Below are 23,971 nucleotides of genomic sequence, written 5' to 3'. Positions count from 1 at the left end.
TACGCCAATTAGCACAAATGGTAAGTTCCGACAGTGCCTACAAGTGTGCCTACTGGCCGCTAAATGGCAATACCGGTTTCATATGTATACACCTGGTACATGATGTGTCGGAAATTTCTGTTGAATGAACAAGACATCGACTTGCAACGTATCGTGTTGAGGGCCAGGGAGAATGACCTAGTCGTCCACTACCAACTGGTTACACTAATTTATGATTAGTTATTCTCGTCTTATCTAGCCCTGATAACTTTGCAACAATTCTGCACAGATCATTATTCCGCCTGGCCAGAGGCCGTAACTATTATCTTGCAAGTTGTGGTGGACTGCTCCTGACTGGCTTGCCTCCTCCTGGTTAAACGCGTAAAGCGGAAAGTTCCCTCCACCTATTCTTCACGCTTGAGTTGCTTAGCAGTTTAGTCGAGTTTTTCGTGATACGTTTATCTCACGCACCTAGTTTTACTAGCCTTAGTTTACTTTTTGACTAGGACATCAGTGTCATTACAAGACGAAGAATTGAAACTTATGCCTGTGTTACCAGAATTCAATATATTTCGAAAGTTGTATACATTTATTCACTTCAATTGAAGAGAAAACGTAAATTGTATCTTACATTCATGGCCTTCTTTATTTGTATATGCAGCGTTTTACCTGGAAAATAATAAAAGTCAGTTTAATTGTTTATTTTTTTAATTAACCGATTGTGTACCTGACAGATACGATACGTGTATCGGTGTTCCCCCAGGGGTGTGTTTAGTGGAGTTTTGAAGGCTGCATTGCATGTCTGCGTTTGCCTGAGTCAATGCTTATAGTTTCAAGAAGGGTTGGAGCGATTACGAACCACAAATTCCCCACCTACGTGTCTTCCCTTTAAAGGTTTAAGCACAATGATCTACACTGTTGGGGTCATAAGAAGTCGAGGTCTTCTAAAGAATTCCGGCTTATCGTATGCAGAGAAAAGCCCACCAGTTTTTTATGGCTGCTGTTAGCTTGCAGGCCTCATTATCAGTTGGGCGCCCCACGGTTTACTACGTGGAAGTTTTGAAGTCACATACGCTTACGGGCTACGTTATGCTTGGATTCTTAAAGGAAAAAGGAAACAGCGCTCTGACTTCGCGAAATGTGTTAGTTGTGTTCGCTCGAGAGCTTTGCCGACCAACCAACTGATGGCTACTCTCCCAGCAGCACGTGTCATTCACAGTCGGCCCTTTTTAAAGGACGGATTGGATTATGCGGGTCCCTTCCAAATACTATCCGCTAAGGGTAGATGCATTCGTTCAATCAAAGGCTACATGGTCGTCTTAGTGAAGTTTGTTACAAAAATTCTGCATCTGGAACTCGTTACTGACATAACAACCGAGAGCTTAATAATATCTTTGGCGAGATTCTTCAGTTGTAGATACAAGCCCTTTGAGATGTGGAGTGACAACGGCACTTATTTCTATTATGGTAATTTTGAGTAAAGGAAGGCTTTTGAATCTTCGGAGCTGGATTGGGCAGTAAATTATGAATCGCTCGCGACATAAGGAGTAGCATTGCACTTTATCACACCCGCAGCGGCTTACTTTCGGGACCTCTGAAAAGCTGGGGACAAGCTGGTGAGGAAACATCTCAAACGCATTTTGAGAACCCGCATAGTCACCTATGAAGAGCTTCCCGCATATGAACAGTCGCCTACTTACTGAATTGAAAGGCGATCCTGACTAACTCGATACCTTGACTCCATGTCACTTTGCCATTGGAGTATCAATTTGAGTACAAAAAATATTGGTAAATATCGAGTAGCTAGATACACTTCAGCAGAGAACGAAATGGACTGGGCCTCGAAAGAAACTCAAGGTCGGAGATATGGTTGTGGTTGTTGACCCTAGTCTCTTGTCAGTCAGAAACATTTTAGGCGGTTTGAAATTTTGTTTTAAGTACCCGAGGGTATTTGAAGGGACTCAACGACATTTTCAAGATATATACAAAATTTCACGGTATTTTCAAGGATTTTAATTGCTTTAAGGAATTTAACAAAAGTGTTAAGCAGCTGTAAGAAATTTTGGAAGATATTAACCTTTTCCACATATCCTATATAATTTTAAGGTATTCCGAAGGATTTCAAGTAATTTCATAAGATATTTAAGGAATTCAATTATTTCAGAGGATTTTATAACATCTTAAGCTGCGTTAATAAATTTTCCAGGACTTTAAGAAACATTATCAGGTTTCATAGAATTTCGCGAGATTTTATCATAATTAAAATTTCTTAATTTAACGTCTGGGAAACAAAAAATTAGTATTGATAAGAAAATACCTTATTTTATCGAGTTCTTTCAGACAATTTATTCGATAATTTATACATGACGTTTCAGAATGAGACCGATTACCTCATCAGATATCTAGTATAAACTAAAAATATGAATAATGAACTAAAATGGTGTAAAAATTTATAATATGATGGTAGTTATAGGAATAGTAAGAATTACAATAATTTATGCCATTATGTAGAAATTTAAATATTGAAATTGAACATTTTTGAGTCTTTAAATAATAAAATTATAATAATGACAGGGTGTGAAACCTTCGTCTCTATTTTACTAATAAGTTCTTGTCGTAATTAGAACATTTTCCAAATGAATGACGCCTTGGCGCATCCGTATTAGCACTTCCAAAAGAATCATAGATGCAAAATAGGTGTTAAATAGGCGTCATGTAGACGATTCCTTTCTTATCCTACCTGAAGATAACATCAATCTGACAGTTTCACACTTCAATTCTTACTATAATAGATTACAATTTACGTTTAATATTGAAAATAAAAAGTCTATTATTTTCTTGAATTTACAACTTTGCCGAGATGATGATAACTTTATTATTACGAATTGGTTTAGGAAAGCAACTTATTCAGGAAGACTTCTTAATTTTTTCAAAACCACCCTATTCAACATAAAATTGGAATGGTTAAAAACCTAGTCGATGCCGCTATTCTACTTTCCGATAATACTTTCAACTTAGATAACTTGCAAATTTGTAGAAAATACTTATGGTACAACAATTATCCTAATGAATGCATACAGAAATATAATAAAAAAAGGCTTTCTGAGTTAGATTTGAAAAAGCCACCCTTCTAACGACACTGTTGATAGAATCATTGATGTAAAAAGGAGATCATAGCCATACCTTTCTTGGGAACTATTTCTCAAAATTGTTTAAGGCTTTGGAATAAATTAAAAATAAAAACTGTTTTAGAGTCGATTCCAAGTTAAATAAATTTATTAAATTTGGTAAAGATAAATTAGGCACTGTAGATCAATGTAATGTAGTTTATAGAATCACTTGTGACTGTGGCAGCACCTATGTAGGAGAAACAAAACGCCCCCTACGAATTGCAATACAGGAAAATAAAAATAACATCAACCATATGGATAAAAAACACAAGGTCATTGCTAAACATTTGGTTGAATGCCATGGAAGAGATCCAACTGTCATTAAATGGGATGAAGTTGAAATCCTACATGTCGAGCCTAATTTGTATAAGCGTGTCTTTGCTGAAATGGTTTTCATTAAAAAAAGAAGGTGAAAACTGTCTCAATAAAATAACTGAGTTGGATTTTTTCAACGATTATTTAACGACTCGAACATTTTCAATTTCAATATTTATATTTCTACACAATGACCTCAGGTATTTTAATTTTTACTATTTCTCTAATTACCATCATATTATAAATGTGTACACCATTTTGGTTAATTATTCATATTTTACGTTTATATTAGATATCTGATAAGGGAATCGGTCTGATTCCGAAACTTCATGTATAAATTGTCGTATAAATAGTCTGGAAGAAATCGATGAAATAAGGGGTTTCCTTACCAATACTAATTAGATCAATTATTTTATATACATTTCACTCAATTGATTCTTTGAATTTTTAAACAATTTTTGCTTCATTTATTCTAAAGTTTTTAAGCTCACTATGAATTCTTAGACAATTGATTACATTATTTTGAATTACCATTCATTTCTCGACACTCATTCAACAATTAATAAATCCACTGCAAGTTTTTATATCCTTTTATTGTTTACAATTAATTTGATTTTTTTAAATCATTTTTGCCCACTTCTTAGTTTGTATAGGTCACTTTTGCAAGTAAATTAGCCTTTGACAACTCTAAAAGTAATAAACTAAAAATTTATAAATTTGAATTTATAATTGGTGTGTTTAACTTATAAATAATTCAATAATCAAAATCATACGAGATTAGCTTTTTGATTTGATAATATTACTGGTCAGGAATTTATCTAATTTATCAAAATTCATAATAATAACGATATTTGTTAATAAACATTTCTGTAACTTACTTTTGAAAATCCCAAATATTTATTTCGTAGTCTTCTTTGCGCTCTTGAATCTTGACTTGTACGAAGAAGACTCTGTGTTTGCCTGGTGTTAGTTTTGGCAGGATAGCAAATGACCTGGTCATTATTATGAAAAATCACAAAAGTTAATTATCATTTTAGTTTTTGATTTCACAAAGGAAAATCATTTATCTAAAGTGCTTTAATAAGCCCCAGAATCGACGCTATAGTCGATGAATTTATCTCGCTCTGGGCGCTCGATCATGTAATTACTTCGCGATACACGCTCGATCTTCGTATTTTTCGCACATTCTTAGAAAAACATTTTAAAACTAAAACTTGAAACATCCACCACTTTCATTTTGTGAGTGTGAATTAACCTGGGTCGACCGATGGACAAAAGTACTTTTTGGATTGTGAATTCTCTTTTGTTAAAGCTTTTCCGGCTCTAACGAACACATTCTAATCACGTGTCTGCATCTTTGTATACACATCTATCGATGAGCAGGTTCTCCTGACATCCCGCTACGCCTTTCTTTGAGCCTCGTTGTTCATACATTTCTTGCCACACAGATTCAATTGCCCAAACAATCCTATCATTTGGGTTAGCTGTGAATATCTTATACAGTTTGTTCAGACAAGTCATTGGCCTGTAATTCTTCGGGTCAGCTAAATTGCCTATTATTGGCAGGAGTATTGTGCGTCCCGGAGCGGAATAGTTCTTTATCCATTTTAATACTTTTTTCATCTTCTCGGTAGTGATGGGTAGGCATTCTTCATCAGGTATTATGAGGGCATCACACAGCTCCTTGAAGCTATTTCTATTTTTTGAGTCTTCGTCCAGTCTATGCTGCACTTTGTAGACTTCGCTCCAAAATATTTCGACCTCCTCTGGTTTGGACGGGTGTCGACAGTTACTGGAGGGTCTTGGAAGGGTCGAGATGTGTCAGAGAGAAACTGTTGATTTTCTCTGACCCACCTCTCCTTCCGCTCTAGACTTCTCTTAGCTTCAGATAGTATCCCTATTCTTTCAAAAATATGCTGTCTGATGGTCTGCAGTTTTGACTTGTTAAGTGTGTGATAAGGGTTCCGGAGTTCGCGCGCGAACCTTCGAACATTGGCGGTAAAATTCCTGCCAGATGTGATGCAGTCAATCACCTTCTGAGTGCGGGACGCGTTCTATCTTGCCCAGTCTATCTTTCTGGCGAGTTGATGCATTCGTCCTTTGGTCCTATGATCAACCGTTGGTTTTGTTTTACGGTTCGCATCGGCCGAAGCTCTCGACGTATTATGCACACAATAATTGATGGCTCAGAGGTCGGATACTTCGGAAAAATGTCCACAAAGATCGTCATCAATTTCAGCCAGATCTTTAGGCTTAAGAGAAACCTTGGTGTTGATGTTTCTCTGGGTCATAAAGCCTCGCTCTTCCTCTATCGGATGCCTGTCCGATGTTGGTCTTAGTGTCACCTCTCTTTCTCTGTTGCCGGATTGTTCTAACTGTGTTGGAGTAGGCATTACGCTTACATAGCCCCTTTTTTCGAGTATTTCAGCATAGGTTCGCAGACGTTGATGATGAAAGTGCGATAGCTCCAGGTGTTTGTCGCACCACAGAGTATGTAGTCGTACCATGTAACCCCGCTTAGCGGCCACACTCGCATCGTAGCACTCTAGCAGGTCGTGATTCAGTCGCCCCGTCCACCTAAAGGTCCCGAGATTCCGCCGATCGATTGCATTGAATCCATCTTCATTGGCTCCCTCAGCTTCAGAGTGGTCGGCATTGTTGGCCGACTCATTGTCGGGAGCCCTGCGCGTTCTGTTGTTTTGAACGGCACTTACTACAACTATGTTTGGTGTTGTCATTGTTGTTCCCACGAGAAGCTGAACGAAGCGTCCTCGGGTTGCGGATAGAGGGTCCCTGTACCAAGGGTTTCTGCTGAATATGATTACAAAAATAAATAGGCAGCCGCGGTCAATTGTCCAGGGGTGGTCGCGAAGAAATTAACCCCCAAGCGAAGCTGTGGAACCCGTGCCGAAAGCTGTCTGGCACCTGAGCGAGGTGTGTAGAAGGGTGACTCTGGAATACTGGGCGACCTCTCACAGTACGCAGCCTTATCTTAGCATGCGGGCTCTACATGGATGGACGAACCCCTTTCCCGAGCTTCTCGTGAGAACAACAATGACAACACCAAACATAGTTGTAGTAAGTGCGGTTCAAAGCAACAGAAGGAGCACGGCTCCCGACAAGGAGTCAGCCAACAATGCCGAACACTTTAGAGCTAAGGGATCCAATGAAGATGGATTCAATGAGATGGATCGGCGGAATCTCGGCACCTTCAGGTAGACATAGCGACTAAACCACGATTTGCTAGAGAACGAAGATGCGAGTGTGGCGCCTGAGCGGGGTTACATGACATGACTGCATGCTCGGTGGTGCGAGAAACACCTGGAGCAATCGCAATTTTCTCATCAACGTCTGCGAAACCATGTTGAACTACTTGAAAAAAGGCGCTATGTAAGAGGAACGCCTACTCTAACACATCTTGAACAAGCCGGCAACATAGAAAGAGAGGCGACACTAAGACCAGCCGTGGACAGGAGTCCCATAGAGGAAGAGCGATACTTTATGACCCGGAGAAACATCAGCACCAAGTATTCTCTTAAGCCTAAATATCTGGCTAAAATGGATGATGAGCTTTGTTGACATTTTTTCGAAATATCCGACGAATGCATCAATTCGCCATTAGGATAGGCTGGGCAAGACAGTACGCGTCCCCCATTCAGTGTTTGATTGACCACATCACATCTGAAAGGAATTTTACCGCCAATGTTCGAAAGTTCGCGCGCGAACTCCGGACCCGTTATCACACACTTAGCAAGTCAAAGCTACAGACCATCAAACAGTTTCTCTCTGACACATCTTGACCCTTCCAAGACCCTCCAGTTACCGTCGACCACCCGCCCAAACCAGAGGCGGTGGAAGTATTTTAGAGAGAATTCTACAAAAAGCAGCATAGACTGGACGAAGACACAGAAAATAGAAACAGCTTCAAGGAGCTGTGTGATGTCCTCATAACACCTGATAAAGAATGTAAACCCATCAATACCGTGAAGTTGAAAAAAAGTATTAAGGGTGATGAAGAACTATTCCGCTCCGGGACCAGATTGAATCAAGAACTGATTGGCCTTTAACAGGCCAATCACTTGTCTGAATAGACTGTATAAGATATTCACAGCAACCCTAAATGATAGGATTTTTCGGGCAATTGAATCTGTATGGCAAGAAATGTATGAACAACGAGGCTCAAAGAAAGGCGTAGCGGGACGTCGGGAGAACCTGCTCATCGATAGATGTGTTTGCGAAGATACAGCATTCTACCAGCGTGACCTATCAATGGCCTGAATTGATTATCGGAAAGCTTTCGATTTGACCTCCCATAGACTTATTATCAGTCTTTTGGAAATCTTAAAATTTCATCCGTAAATCGTGAGGTGCATAGAAAGATTGATGGCGCTTTAAAAAACCAGATTTACTATCTCATCTGGAAAAAATCGTGTGACACCTAACAAAGTCTCCTGTCAAAGAGGTGTCTTTTAGAGGAACACCATGAGCCTACTGCTCTTTTGCCTTACATTATTGCCCCTATTTCTAGCACTTCGCCATTCCGACGTGTAATTTTGCGGAAAACCTGCAGAACGAAAGTACAAGGTCACTCATGTATTTTACATAGACGGTCTTAAGATCTAAGGTAAAAACAAAGGACAACTACATCTAGCTCTAGGAATTTTTGGAACGATATACTTAGTATATTGAAATAGAATTTGGGTTAGACAAATGCGCCAAGGTTTATTTGAAGCGAGGAAAACACAATGGCATCCCTGAAGACCCTTAGCTCGTCGATAGAAGCGCTATACGACACCTTTGCACTGAAGAGACTTATACATACCTGGGGTGCCTCAGAGCCGCATTCAGAATGTGACATCTATGAAGGATACTCTCCGAAGCAGATGCAAACTTCTCATCCGGCAGATTCGGTCTTCCGAACTGTCGGCGAGGAACAAAGTATCTACAGCGAACATGCTTGCTCTCCCGGTAGTACCCTATTCATTTGCAGTGGTTCCATGGACGAAGAACGAGCTAAGATCCCTTGATATCGGGACAAGAAAGGTTATGGACATGAGCAAAAGCATGCATCTTAAGTCTTCTGTTCCGCGACTTTACATCTCACGCCGTCAAGGTGGTCGCGGAGTATTGAATCTTGAATGTCTTCACAACAGGATTATCCTGGGTATAGCACATAGAGTCGTAAATAGAAGAGATCCTCTTCTTAAAGTGGTCACGAAGCACAAAGAAGTGGGCAAAGAAGCGCTTCTGTATAAAACAGCGGAGGATGCTCCTGAAACACTTGGACTTAACTTCAGTATTAAGGGTGAGCAAAATGCATCAAAACTTATCTATTTCGAGTGCTCACTCCTGAAAGCCCGGATTAAGAAAGAACAACAGAAAAACTGTCGTGAACAGCTCCTCGATAAGAGGATACGGTATCTTCCACAGAAATGTGGATGATCAGTCAATGTCGTGTGAGCTAACTTTTTCTTGCCTCAAATCACGCGAATTAAACACTGCTACGGAGGGTTGCATTTTGGCATGCCAAAACGGTGTTATTTCCACCTTGACATACCGTCCCCACATTTTGAGCCAAGGCATTCCCGATGATAGCTGCAGGGCGTGCCAAGCACACCCCGAGCATTTAGCTCACATACTATCTAGTTGTCTAACTCATGTGGGAACGACCCAAATCAAAAGGCACAGTGCGGCACTGATAGTGCTTTATGACCATCTCTGTCACACTTACGCCATTAATCTTAATATCGCTTCTCTAAAAGCTCCTAGGGAAACCGAGACAATTATCGAGAATGATAAATGCCGCATATACTGGAACTTCATATTCTCGATAATTGTTTCTGTTGCACACTCGAGGCCTGACATGGTTCTTCTTGACTTCAAGAAGCGAACCATATTCGTTATCTAATTTTCGACGCCAGCTGACAAAAACATCATAGCCAAGGAGAATAAAAAGAAAGAAAGTTGCAATGATTGTACCCGGAATATTCTGTTAAACTAATTGTCCTCATCATCGGCGCTCTTGGAGGTGCGAAGCTTTCACTTGTCAATATCCTGAAAAGCATCCCTGCGTGTCAACAATATGCTGAAATACTTGCGGGAAAAATCCAGAAGGCGATCGTCCTTGGGTAGATCCGTGTCCTTAGGGTGCACGAGGCTTTTGCCGGATCGTCGTATTGATTCCGTTACAGACTGTAACGACCTATCTCACGGTCGTGGTACGTGGTTGTGGCTGAAATTTTACCGCGATTTTGCTGAGAGCGGGTGCAGTTTTTCACATTAGCACTCACTCCCGGCGAAATCCTGCGGTTGTCCTTATGACAAATTTTTAATTATATATATTATTTTTAATCTTTGTAATCTTTTTTAGTCTCAAATTTGTTTTTCATAAATAAAACAAAAAGTTCTTATACTGTTAAAAGTAATTCATGAAAAATGTGTAGATCTCGTTTCGTTGCATAATTTTTGTCGACATTTGATGAAATTCGCGAAAGTCATAATTCGTTTAAAACTAATGTCTTCTCATTATGAATGAGAACGTCATAAGTCATTATTTATTGTGCTATCAAAATGTAAATTTGATCTTTTTAAACAAAACTCAAGAATGCAATGAAATAATTTTGTACGCCCTTAAAAATTTAACGCTTTTCCCCCATTCATTTTGTTCCATATCACGCTTTGTTTGGTTTCAAATGTCAATTTTCGTTTGCTTTCTTGGATTTCGAAAATCCTATGACTTTAATAATTTTTATTTTTTCAAAACAAGTTATAAAGATAAATTGTTCATATTTCTGTGTTCTATAAACATCTGTTAATAGAAATTTCAAATTTAAAAAAAAACTGATTCTACAAATTTTAAAAAAAGCTTTAACTAGTTGAAGTTTTTTTTAAAAATAGCTAGTTAATGAACTCGATCTTTCTTTTTGGTCCTTCAAACTGTTTGTCAAAGCACAATCCATTCAGTATTTTTAAAGTTATCCGGTATACAGACAACCACAACCACAACGACGACGCCGCGGCGGACAGACAGACACCGACATGAAAACCAGTTTTTCTGACACAGGGAGCGTCAAAAAGTCGAAATTTGATTAAATCCGCGAAAGTCATAAGAAAGTCGCTTAAAACTAATACCTTCTCATTCTAGACGAGAATGTAAAATTTAAGGCTAAAAAATTATTACATCCCTAGCAACTTATTTAAGCCATAATAAGCCCTGAATTGTTTAAAATAACGCAATGTTTGTTTGAAGATATTTCGGGCTTAGAATAAGAAAATTTGAAATTTCATTGCAATAAATGTTCTGGAAGGCCCCTACATTTCTTGCAGCTTGAATATCGAAATAAACACTTTTTTATCATTTAAAAATTCATGTTGTAACTGGTATTTTTTGGTGAAATGGACTGAAAGTGAATAACATGCATTAATAATGTAACCGATTTTCTTTTGAATTCACAAGAATTTAACAAAAAAACTATATGAGATTTACAAGAATTTCAGAAGAATTTAAACTAATTTATGTTAAATACATAATAACTCAGAAAGAATTCAAAACAATTGAATAAAAATTCAAAAGAATTGAAATGAATTGGAACAAGTTTGAAAAATATATTTCAGTAACATGGAAGTAAATTTAGAAGAATTCAAGGAAATTTAAGAGACTTTAATGAACTTTAAGACCATTTGAGTGATTTCAGAAATAAAGGTGAGGTCAAAAGACTTCAAGGAGAATTAAATGAAACTAGGAAATCTACTAAATTAAGTACATTTAAATGAATCTAGGGGGATTCCAGTGAATCGAAAAGGATTCAGAAGAAATTAAGACAGTTCAGGATGAATTAAAAATTAATGGTAAAAATAGTTAAATCCAATAAATTCCATTGATGTCAGTTAAATTAAAGTGAATTCAATAGAATTCAAGGGAATTCAGAAGACTAGTTAAATTCATAAGGATTTTAGTGTATTGAATTTTTCAGAATCAAAGAATTTACATTAATTTATATAAAATAGGACTTAAGAGAATTTAAAGCGAATTCAACAGAATTGAAGAAAAATATCAAATATAAAAAAAATTGAATTCAGTCGAATTCGAGTGAATTCAAAGCAATAATAGGGACATTAGCAAAATTTTACCAAATTTATAAGAATTTAAGCTTAAATAAAAAAATTTAATTGAACTGAAAACAATTTTAAAATATTTAGGAAGGGCATCGAGTTTATTTACTTTGGAGTGAATATAAAAAAATAATAAATATAAAGAAAAAAGAAAGAATTTAATAAAATTTGATTGCATTGAGAGGACTAGAAATTAATGAGGAGATTTCGATGAAATTTATAAAAATTTTAGGTAAATGAAAGAAAATTCAAGTAAACTTTTGAATATAAAAAAAATATTATCAACGTTTATTAAATTTATTAACTTTAGAGTGAAGTAAGAAACATACAAAGGAATTCAAAAGAATTTGATGAAGTTCCTAAGCATTGATTGAGTTAAATCGAATAAATTCTAAGGAAAATCTATCGAATTCAATACATTTTACAGTAAATAAGGAAAGGCCAGGATGAATTCAAAAGAATTTCAAGGAACTCAATATAATTTAAAAATAACGTAAGTTTTTGAACGATAAATAAGTGTATTGTTTGTGCATATTGAAATTTAAGACTTGTTGTGTCACCCGGTATAAATATTTTAAATTTATTCGTTATTAAAATATTTTATTCGTATCTTAGAAGAAATGCTGTGAATATTATTTTAGAAAAAAAATGAACTTCATTTAAATAAATTTAATAGTACATTACTGTCAAAAAAATTGGAACGAACATAAATTTGTAAAAAAATGCTGGCAGCAAGAATTAAACCCAGACTTTCCGATTACAAATTTGAAGTGCCACCACCTGACAGAATTAATAATAATAATGAGTATTATAATTTATTTTTAGACCTAAAACGGTCTAGATTAATGTTTAAACAATTTTTTTAATAAAAGCAAATTTATGGAGTATTATTTTGTAAAAAGAAAATAAGTAAATTTTCGGCACCTAATAAAATGCTCACATGTAATTAAGAACTTCACAGTTGATTACAGAAACAGGATCTCTATTGGCGAAAGCTTCAGGTATATTGGCCTTCAAAGTATAGTGCATATCTACAAGCTCCTTTGCTCGTTCTATACTCATTTTTGAGTTCAGTAGAAGGAATTCCAATTTTTTGTCAGTTATCCCTATAAAATTCACAGAATTTAGTTTTAGAAGGCGAAGAAATAACTTTACGATTTTTTACGTGTTAACAACTTAAATCAAAAACACGATTTCAAAAATAGCGTCCTATAATTTTTTGTTTTTTTATCAAGAAGTTTTCTAATTTACGACACAAGTTGAATCTAAAGTAAAAAATCTTGGAACTCAGGAAACTTATTACGGAAAACGGAAATTGATAGGACGCAATCTTTGAGATCTTATTTTTAATTCAAGCCGATAACACTTCAGAAACCTTGTCGAGTTTAAGAGATATGCTAAAAACTTTCCAAGCGCCTCTTCTTTTGTTTTTAGTTGGCGACCACTGCTGTCAGGCGAAAGAGCGGTGATTGCTCAGAAATTGTACAGTAAATTAGAAAAATATTTGAGGAAAAAACAAGTTGACAGGACGTAAAATTAAAGATAGGATTTTAAATATTACGTCCTTTTAATATTCATTATTTTCAAAACAATTTCTAAGTTAACGCAGCAGATACACTTGAAAATTGTTTACCACACCGTTGAAACGCGCGTGGATTTTCTAAATTTTATTGACTTGTATTTAAGATTTCAAAGATTAAGTACTGTCAATTTCAGTTTTTTTTTCATAAAATTTTCTAAGTTACAGCACTAGTTAAAAATAAGGTGAAAAATCTTAAAAACTCTCGGCAATCACCAAAAGTTAAAAAATTTTCAATTCAAACCAGTAAAACTTTAAACATCTTCACGCGTTTCTGAGATATAAGAGAAAATTTTCGAGCGTGTTTGCTTCGCGTTTGAGTGGGCAATTTTTGAACAATTTCTTCAAAAATCTTCAGAAATCTTCAAAAATCACATACTAAACAGCAAAGCACACACGCTTTGGAATTTTTATCATATCTTGGAAACGCGTGAAGATTTTCAAATTTTTATCAGTTCGAATTGAAGATTTCAAAGATGACGGTGATTGCCGAAAATAACTTAGAGTAACTTAGGAAACTTGTTGCAACAAAAAAACCTGAAACTGACAGGACGTAATCTTTGAAATCTTCAATTTAGCCGATAACACTTAAAAAGTCTTAACGCGTTTCCAACATATGATTAAAAATTTTCAAACATATCTGCTTGGGGTTTCAATTGGTGATTTTTGAAGATTTCTGAAGTGTTATCCACTTAAATTGAAAATAAGATTATAAAGAGTACGCCCTCTCTTGTAATCATTGTTTTTAACTTTGAATCGTGTTATAATTTAGAAAACTTGTTAAAATTAAAAAAAAAACAGAAATTTAAAGGGCGTGATATTTAAAATATTATTTCTAATTTAACGCAATAACACTTTAAAAATCTTCACGCGTTTCCAAGACATAATCCCAAATTTTAGAGCGTTTTTGTGTCGGGTTTCAGGAGGTAATCACCGCTCTTGGCCAGACTCGCTCATTACGCCGATTGAAATTCGACCCAGTCACGCTGGGAAATTTTTTGTTAGATCTCACGAGCAAATGCGAATTTTTAAAATTATATTGGCTTAAAAAAGTCAAGGTAGAAAATTCGAGAAAGCCTTGCATTTTTGTATACTTCGCACTTGGTATGATCTCTTTACTAAGTCAAAAAGAGCTGGCTTTTTAGATAATTACAAACTTTAGTTGTTAAAATATCTATTAAGTCGGAAACTTTGTTTTTTCTGGTCGGGCTTTTTTCATGGAAATTACTTTATTTAATTCCCAATTATAAATAAAACATAAAATTTGAGCGAATAGGTGAAATTCGAAGTTTTACAAAAGCTAATGTTAATAACATTTTTCTGCATGAATTTGGTCATTATTTATTTGCTATTGATTCTTTAGATGTATTTTGCTAATTTTTGTAATGTTAATTGTAAACTGGAGACTCTTGATACAGATTTTTTAATTTTACAGTAACCGTAATTTGTTGGAAATATGAACAATTTATTTTTCAACAAATAAAAAAAAATATAACTTCTTCATCTAATTTTTTTTTTTTTGATCATTGAATATCAATCCATATTTTATATAGAATTACTTAAAAAAATAAAAGCATGAAAACTTTCATCGTCTCCCAATTTATTGTTTTTTTTCGCTCGGCACTCAGAGCGCGTCGTTCGTGTCGCGCGTGCCGTGGCACAGTGGGGCCAAATAAAGTGTCCGTGAGCAAATGAACATTTAGCCCAAACTATTTAGAAGATTTTGAATTTTTTTTAAAGCTTATCAAATTTCTAACAAGGTTGCCGATGCATATTTTTAAAAAATGTTGTTAAATTTCGTTTATTTGACAATGAAATTTCATGTAAATAAAAATTACGAAGATGCCATTTTGTGGAAATTTATTCAATTAACGCAAAAGATGTAATTGCATCACTAGCAAAATTTGTCTTAAATGATGTATAGGAGTATCGAATATTTAAAAAAATGGTTTATAATTTTCATAAAAAAGTTAGGCCACAAAAGTTACATTTTTAGTAAAAATGATATATAGCTACTTTAAATGGCTGTTTTTAAGTGTAAATCTGAAGAGAAAAAATATCGATATAATTTACAAAAAAGTAGACAGCATTTGTTGATAATTTTAACAGATTTTATGGACAAAAGCATGAATTCATTATTTTCAAATAGATTTTTTTAGTTTTTTTAACATGAAGGACAAAAAATATTTTGCTTATAGCTTCTGTGTGTGATTCTTTGCTTTCTGAAAATTATTCTTATTTTCTGAAACAAAATGAAATAAAAAATGCATTATACTGTCTTTTTTTAGTAAAATAAGTCCGTTTTTTTTAATTATCTCTTAAAATGTTAAAAATATCTCTTGATATGATACTCGGTTATAACAAAAATAATGTATATTTGTTTAAACAAATTCATTATTTTGCCATTTATCAACCAATGGATTTCGTTAATTTCAGAGAAATAAATTCCTGATGATTTGCTAGAAGCTGTCTATAGTTATTTCTTAATAATACTAAATAATTAGTAATTGTCGTTAAGGAATGTAAAAAATAATAATTACACCATATTGTTTTTTATGAATTTGACTATAGGTTTTGAGAAAGTTCTTTCTGTTATGATACAGGATCATCGGGCAGAACAATGTAATTATTTTTACAATTATTTTCATAATTAATTTCTAAAGAAAAACAACATCTTTTTGTTAAAAATGACAAAATAATGAATTTGTTTATTTAATTTGTTTAAATAAATAAAATTTCTTGTATAATTAAGTATTATATATCAATAGGTATTTTTAACATATATGAAGTGGGTTCAAAAAGGAATTTCTTTTACTAAAAAAAGGACAATATAATGCACTTGTTAATTAATTTTGTTTAAACAAATAACACTTATTTTTTGAAATCAAATTGTCGCACAAGAAAGCTATAAGCAAGATATTTACTGTATTTTCTGTAAAAAAAAAGAAAGAAATCTATTCGAAAATAACGAATTTATGCATTTGTTTATAAAATTTGTTAAAACATTTAACAAATCGTCTATATTCTTTTTTAAGTTATATCAAATTTTCTTTCAAAAGCTCACTTAAAAACACACATCTGAGATAGCTATATATCATTCTTAATAAAAACCTCACTTTTGTTGATTAATTTGTTTATAAAAAGGATAATCAATTTTTTAAATATATGATACTGCTGGACATCATTCATTCAAAATTGGCTGAACAGTTTGGGCCAAAGTTAATTTGGCCACCTACTCCTCATTTGGCAATAACTTGCGAGTCGATGAAAGTTTTGATGTTTTTCTTATTTCATGTTAAGCGTCTCGAAAGAAAGAGTAATATTCAATGATGAAAAATAAAAAATTATATAGAGAAGTTATATTTATTTTCATTTGTTTAAATAATTTTTTTATATTTTCAGCTAATTACGGATATTGTTATAATACAAAATCTATATTAAAAGGGTGTTCAGTTTACAATCACCGTTTAAACAATTATCAAAATACATTTAACGAATCGATAGCAAAGAAATAATGACAAAATTCATGCAGAAAAATGTTATTAACAATAAAGTTTGTAAAACTTCTAACTTTACCAAACCGCTCAAACCCTATTTTCCATTTTTCTTTGGGGACCGAATAAAGTAATTTCCGCGAAAAAAGCTCAACCATTGAAAAATAGTTGGCTCTTTGAGAAAAAAAGTGAATAATGAGATGCGAATTTAAAGAGCGAACCTTGAGGAAGATGTGGACATGCTATCAGCCACTCCCGTAGTTTTTTACGGAGTTCGATGAAATCCTCATGAGTTCTTCCTAAAGCCTGACACGTTTCCTCTATTGTACATACTTCCGAAAGCAATTCCATCATCCTACATTCATTAAAAAATAAATTAATGCGTTAAAAAAAAGAATATTCAGTAATCCTATAAGCCTCATGAACTTTAATACATATTTCCCATTAGAAAAAATACTTTTTTGTAAATTTAATTCAGAACTATGTATATAATGTTTATTAAATAGCTCCTTAATATTTCTTTCCGTAAATAGCCATAAAATACGAACAAAACATTACTTTTGGAGTTTCGCTTCCATCAGTCTTTATGGGATCCCATAAGAACACCGTAAGTGAAAAATTGGGTTTTGCGATTATATATTGTTTCTAATACATAAGATATCAACTTATACTAAATATTTAAAGTTTAAATAAATTGTTTAAACAAATATTTATTTATAATTTTTCTTAATTGTGAAATTTTAAAATATTTGTTCCCTTTTCGCTCAGAGCGAGGTGATAATTACAATTACCAAAAAATTATTTAAATAAATTATTATTGTTTATAACTATCACCTTATTTAGTAGTGCTAGAAAGTTGCTATAAATTTCTAATAAAGAAATTTAAAAAAAAATTATTTGCTTTGATATTTATTTATTATTGTTACGCAACTAAAATTATAAAACAAAGTTACAAATTTTAGAAAAACTGCAACTTTTCAGCATGATTATAAAAGAAGATATTCAGAAAATTGTTAAAAGAGTATTGGTAACAAAAAAATTACCAGTACCGACATTTAGATTTTTTTGAAAATTTGAAATGATTCAAGCTTCATTTTCGAGGATGCAATAAAAAAGGGATGAAAAACTAAGTCATTTTGAATGATATTTAGAACTTTTGAAATTATGTGAAAAAAATTATAATCTTGCGAGAGTTACAAATAGTTTTAAGCAAAGTTTAGATTCTTGTAAATTTCAAAAAGGAAATAAGTTTTTTAAAAGTATTTAAAGATTTCAAGAAAATGAAAAACTTTTATTGAGATGATTGAGAAAATTTTAAATAAACTTTTTTTCAAAAATTCATTATGGAAGAACATTCTAAACAAATTCTGAAAATATCGAAAACAATCTTAAAGGTTTTATGGTAATTTTTATAATTTATAAAGTTCAGGATTCAACTGCTTGTGATTTAAAATTAAAATCTTTTTCCCTTGAAATATTAATTTAGATTAAGAGAATAATTGCTGAAATAATTTATTATCATTGTTGATATTATTATCTTTAAGTAATGCTATGAGTTGTTTTTTTCCTATTATTTACCAATTTTTGTCCAATAATGGTTTAAACAAATTATTATTGTTTATAGTTATCTTCTTCCATATGAATACTAGATCGTCGCAGTTTTTTCTAAAATTATTTAATTTTTGTCCACTTTTTAGTGAAAGTTCAATAATAAGTAATGTAAGTTAACAAGTATAATTATTTAAACTCTTTAATTGTTTTTGCTAATAATATTCTCTTTACTTAATTGTAGAAAGCGGAATTTTTTCTGCAATTTTCACTTATTTGTCTGTTGCTCACTTGAAGGGACTTAATAATTAATTCATTTTTCTTCTCCTTGAAATAAGATAGCTTCCTTGTTTAAATTTTTTTAATATTAGGGAAACAGAAAATGGACTCCAAAAATACAATATTGCTCTTAAAGTGATTCTTGTTGAGGTTTACTTATTATTTCTTTATAACTTAAAAATTTAAGTAAAACTTAAGATTTCAGATTAAAGTAACTGTTTGAATAAACTAGTTTATTAACTTGTATTCAATATGACCTCACTAAGTATTTAATTAACTAATAACTCACTTAAAGTTAAAAGTAGAATTTTGTTTAGAAAACTTGAGAAAAAACCACAACCTTTCGGCATTTTGTAAATTGAACATTAACCATATCAATATATTATTTAAATAATTAATTTTGGTAACTTGAATCAATTATTTACCTTAGCTTGATTGGAAATTGGACAAGGAGGAATTTTTTAACTACAACCTTCGAGCATTATTCTAAGAGAACATTATTCCCAATAATAATAAATTGTTTAAACAATTATTCATGTCAACATTAATCAAGTTTTTTTTTAATCTATTCGATTAAAACTTGGACAAATAGTGAATTTCTCTTGAATCCCGACTTTCCATCTCTATTCTAAGACAAGATTTTTAGAAACAACAATAAAGTGTGCAAACAATTGGTTATAATGTAATTATCAATATAAAGTAGTATTTCACGTATTAGATACAATTTTTCTTTTAAAAAAAGAAGAAAATTCATAATTAGCGTCAAAAAATCGCAAAACTCGTTTTTTCGAAAAAAATATTTGCACCACCCTATTTAGCATAAACTATTTATGGAAATAGAAAGTTTCATTTTAATTCTGACTCTAATTAACTTACGAATTCAAAAAAAATTATCACAATTAAAAGTTAAACTTTATCTACTAATTTTTTTTGCTGTGTCGCTGAAGGTCAATTTTGCACTTGAGTAGTTATTGAAAACTGCAAGTTCACTTACACAACTTTTTTTTTTAAATGCGATGCACAGTTGAGTATCAAAGTTTCGGTTCAAGTATCAACGAGGTAGTATCTTGGCCGAGTTTCGAACAAGACTGTCCGTTCTAAACCCAAGTTTCTTCTTCTTGTATTCAGTGAGTATTGCACAACACGTGCAGGTGTTAAGCTGGACGCGTGCGAATTTAATTCACGCTGAAAATGATCTGGTGAGTGATTAGGATTTTAATCTGATTTTAACCGTAACTACACTACTGCCAAATAGTGGAATAAAAATTTTTGTTCAAAATAACGTACAGCCAACAAATAATTGAACGATTTTGATGAAAAAATAATTTAACCAATTCTAGTTAGATTTATAAGACAGTAAATATCCATAATTCCTGAAAATAAAACCAAGAAACTGGACAACAACCATAAAATGTTCTTATTGCAATCTGGAAAAAAGGTTTCCCCGTTTTTCCCGGAAAAAAAAGAAAAAAATTCGCTTTCGCTTTGGATGAAAATGAAAAAGAGGAAAGAAAAATGAGAAGGCAACCAACCAAATCCCCTTCCTTTTTTTTGTTTTTTCTTTCTTTCGTCTTTTTTATTTTTATTATTACCAAATCACAATAAAAAAAAACTTTCGGGCGTTGATTTTTAGTTATTGCCTGCTAAAAATTTTATTTATTTTTATTTTATTTTTTGCCTTGATAAGGGGGATGTATGATTACCGAAACGTTGGTGAATATTTTTTGCAGATATTTTTTTTGTGACTTGATAATAAGAAAAATAAAAAAGACGAAAGAAAGAAAAAATAAAAAAAGGGAGAGAAGGAAGGCAATTTGATTGCTTACCTTCTCATTTTTTTCCCTTTTTTAGTTATGTCCAAAGGGAAAAAGAATTCTTTTCTTTTTAAGGTTAAAAAAAGGAAAACGATTTTTTTCAGATTGCAATGGGAAAATTTTATGGTGTTTCTCTAAATTTTATCGTTAGATTCTTAGTTTTATTTTATGAATTCTTCACATTAACTTGATTTGATTTTAATCTCATTTAAATTTTTTAATTATTTATAAGATTACCATCAAGAGTGATTTTTAAATAGGGTTCCTATTTTTATAAATAAACAAATATAACGAATAAGATGACCATTTTTTCTATTTGACGGTCCAGCTGCTCTTCAGTAACATCACAATGGTTAAAATCGTCAAAGTTTCACAGATTAACATTAGTTAAAGGTGTTCAAATGTTATATAATACAAAAAAAATACAAACAAATTACTTGTTGACATAATATCTTTTACGATTTTCAATAATTTTACGTTTTTTAAAGTTATGAGGCAAGAAATCTGGATAAAATAATATAATGATAAGAACATTTTTTGTTGAGATAATTATTGTTAAAATTATCTATAAATTTAAATAATAAATGCACTCATAAGGTATTTTTTGATGGCATTTTTTTAAATCAGAAACCTTATAATAATATTACAAAAATGCACAACTTGTTGATTTATCATCTTATTAATAACATTAAAAAAATTTTCATTCACAAAAACGAATTTTTGTTTTGACAAATGCCCGGATAATGCATTTTTTTATAAAATTTGTTTATGAAAATTATTAAATTTACCAACTAATCTCAAATATTGTTGAATTTATTATGAAGATCCCAATTAAAAAGCCTAGCATCGAAAAAAAAATAATTTTTCCGTGGACAGAGACCTCAATTATGCATTTTTTAAATTAAAATTGTTTAAAAAAGTCATAAAATTAATCAATAAATAATAAATACTTTTTGATATTATAATAAAGTTCCTAATTTATAAAGTTATCATCAACAAAAACGAATTTTTCTTTCGAAAAATGCCGGGATAATGCATTTTTTTATAAAATTTGTTTTAAAAAATCATTAGATTAATCAACAAATTATAAAGTTTTCTAAAATTAGCAATAAATCCCTAAATAAAAGAAATTAAATCGAAGAAAACAATTTTTTATTTTGAAAAATGCCTGACTAATGCATTTATTTATAAAATTTTTAAAATAATATTCAAAATAATAAGCTCAAGAAGAAATTTCTCCATCATTATAATGGTTTTGTACAAATTTCTTTCAAATATAACTTTAAAAAGCTTATAATTATGGAAAATCGTAAAAAACATTCCATCAACAAGTAATTTTGGCCATTTTTTCTGTCATATTTGTTTATTTATATAAAAATTACAAACATAATTTGAAAATAAAGCTCGATAACTCTCTTTGAAATCTTATTTAATTTTTTTTAAATAACTTTTTTGTCCAAATCTGTCAATATTTGTAGGCTTTGCGTTATTTTGAACAAAAGAATTACTTTTTCGTTATAGCTTAACATTAATTCAAGATGTTTCAATATTGTAAATAAGCCAATCAAATTTCTTTAAATAAATTATTTGTTGAAAGAATCTTTTCTATGATTTTTCATAATTTTACAATTTTGTTTTTTATATTGAAAGAAATTGGGAGGGAAACAATATAATGATGAAAGAATTTCTTCTTGAGATTATTCTTTTAAATATTTTTAAAAAAGTTCGAAACTTTATGATAATTTCAGAAAAATTCATAATTAGTTAATAAATCTCATGATATTTTAAAATAATTTTAATAAACAAATTCATTCTCTGTCAACTATGTAGAAGAAAAAGGATGAATATTTTTATTATATTTCTTTAATACATCATCGTTTTTATATAATGAATTTGTTTATTGAATTTGTTAAAAAAAGTTATACAATTTATTTAAAAAGTATTAATTCTGCTGAAATTTTCATGAAGCTCCTCATTAAAAAAGTTGACAACGAAAACAGCGAATTTTTCTGTTGATAAATGTGTTATTTATGCATGGTTTTATTAAATTTGTTTGAAAAAATGTTAAGGTTATTAAAAAAATTATGAATTTTGCTAAAATGATGATAAAGTTACTGTTAAAAAAATGACAACAAAAATTGTTCCATTGAAAAATGTATGATTAATACATTGGTTTATGAAATTTTGTTTATAATATCAACAGTAATAATCTTAAGAACAAATTCTTTATCAATTTATTTATCAGAATAGGAAACTTTTTTTTATAAATAATTCTATACAATTTTAACAAATAAAATTTAAAACAGCATTATAGCTATTCCAAACAGCGAGATTGTACTAATAAGAAAAATTATTGTAATAAACAATTTCTGCATACAGGATTTTTATGGTGTATATTCCCTCAACGCTGTATATTGTATAAAATGGCTTCTCCAAATTTATTTTAAAAATTTCTATGAAGTACTTTGTTAATAGTTTTATAATATTTGATCATAAATATTTTATTATATTATTATTTCCCAAATTACTTGACCAAATTTGATTTAAAAAAATAATGAAATTGTACCCGGTATCTTTTTTTAAGGGATTATTATTGATACACAGTTTTTTCATTCTATATCATTTGCAAAATAAAATAATTAAAAAGGAAACCAAAGAAAAATATTTTTTCATAATAGATCAAAATTATTATCTCAACTTTGAAAATAATATATAATATATAGAAAATCAAAGCATTTCATTTTTGTAAACCGTTAATCTAACCTAACGTTCGTTCAAAAATCAAAAGATAAATATTTTTAATCAAATTATTTTTGTTAAAAATAACCGATTTCAGGTAAAAAACGGCAGCATACTTATTTTTCAGATATCGTAAATTTTGTTTTCAATCTAATAATTTTGAGATTAGCTATATCAACTTAAGACAAAAACAACAACATAACATAATAAAAAATTATTAAGGATTATCAATCTTATTTAAACCTAACGTTTTTTGTAATAAATATCTGATTTACGGTCAAAATTTATAACGTAACCTAAAATGGTTAAAAATTATTATATCTTTTTTGAAATTTATGCCTATTTGTTGTGAAAAAAGCTAACATAACCTAAAATTTTCTGAACATTTTCATCTTTCTTCAAATTGATATTTTTTAAAAACTAACGTTGTTTTTTTTAAATCGTCTCTTTAAAATTCTTAACATAACCTCAACTCTATCTAAATTTGTATATTTGTATTTTTATAAATTTGCATCATTAAAAATTATGTCTGTTTTTGGTTAAACAAAGATAGCATAACCTAAAATTTTTTAGAAATTTTCATCTTTCTTGAAATCAACAATTTTTTATGAAAAGTACCCAATTTGGATATGATACGCTAAGAAAACCAGAAATTCTAAATATAATGAATCTGAATGCTAATCTGAAGAGCAATAATAATCTGAAAGATTTTATGATTAAAAAAATGAAAATACTAATTGTCGAGAAAAAATACTAAAATATTAAAACAAGACATTTTATTCGAATAATAATTTTTTTGTAAATTTAATGATTTTTGTTTCAAATAATCGATTTTCCGTGAAACTTAGATCAATAAAATTTTTTAGACTTGTCTGAAATATAATCATTTCGTTACTGAAATTAGCGATTTTCGGTTTAAAACACCAGCAAACATGAAACTAT

The 23,971-nt window shown here is 31.3% G+C and overlaps 1 protein-coding gene across 1 annotated transcript in view; it reads right to left on the bottom strand.

Moving 5' to 3' along the window:
* Positions 1-19,555, bottom strand: part of LOC117179891 (retinol-binding protein pinta-like) — a 27,616-nt gene extending 8,061 nt beyond the window's left edge. Inside the window, exons 1-4 of the mRNA XM_033372081.1 lie at positions 19,471-19,555; positions 16,871-17,004; positions 12,517-12,682; positions 4,343-4,456 (exon numbers count right to left, since the gene is read on the bottom strand). Coding sequence (XP_033227972.1) covers positions 4,343-4,456; positions 12,517-12,682; positions 16,871-17,003 — 413 coding nt within the window. The 5' untranslated portion in view covers position 17,004; positions 19,471-19,555. The remainder of the gene's footprint in view (positions 1-4,342; positions 4,457-12,516; positions 12,683-16,870; positions 17,005-19,470) is intronic.
* Positions 19,556-23,971: the final 4,416 nt, after the last annotated feature.

Source organism: Belonocnema kinseyi, chromosome 9 (assembly GCF_010883055.1).
Source record: "Belonocnema kinseyi isolate 2016_QV_RU_SX_M_011 chromosome 9, B_treatae_v1, whole genome shotgun sequence".
Classification (NCBI taxonomy): Eukaryota; Metazoa; Arthropoda; class Insecta; order Hymenoptera; family Cynipidae; genus Belonocnema; species Belonocnema kinseyi.
This window is presented reverse-complemented; position numbering and strand designations above follow the sequence as displayed.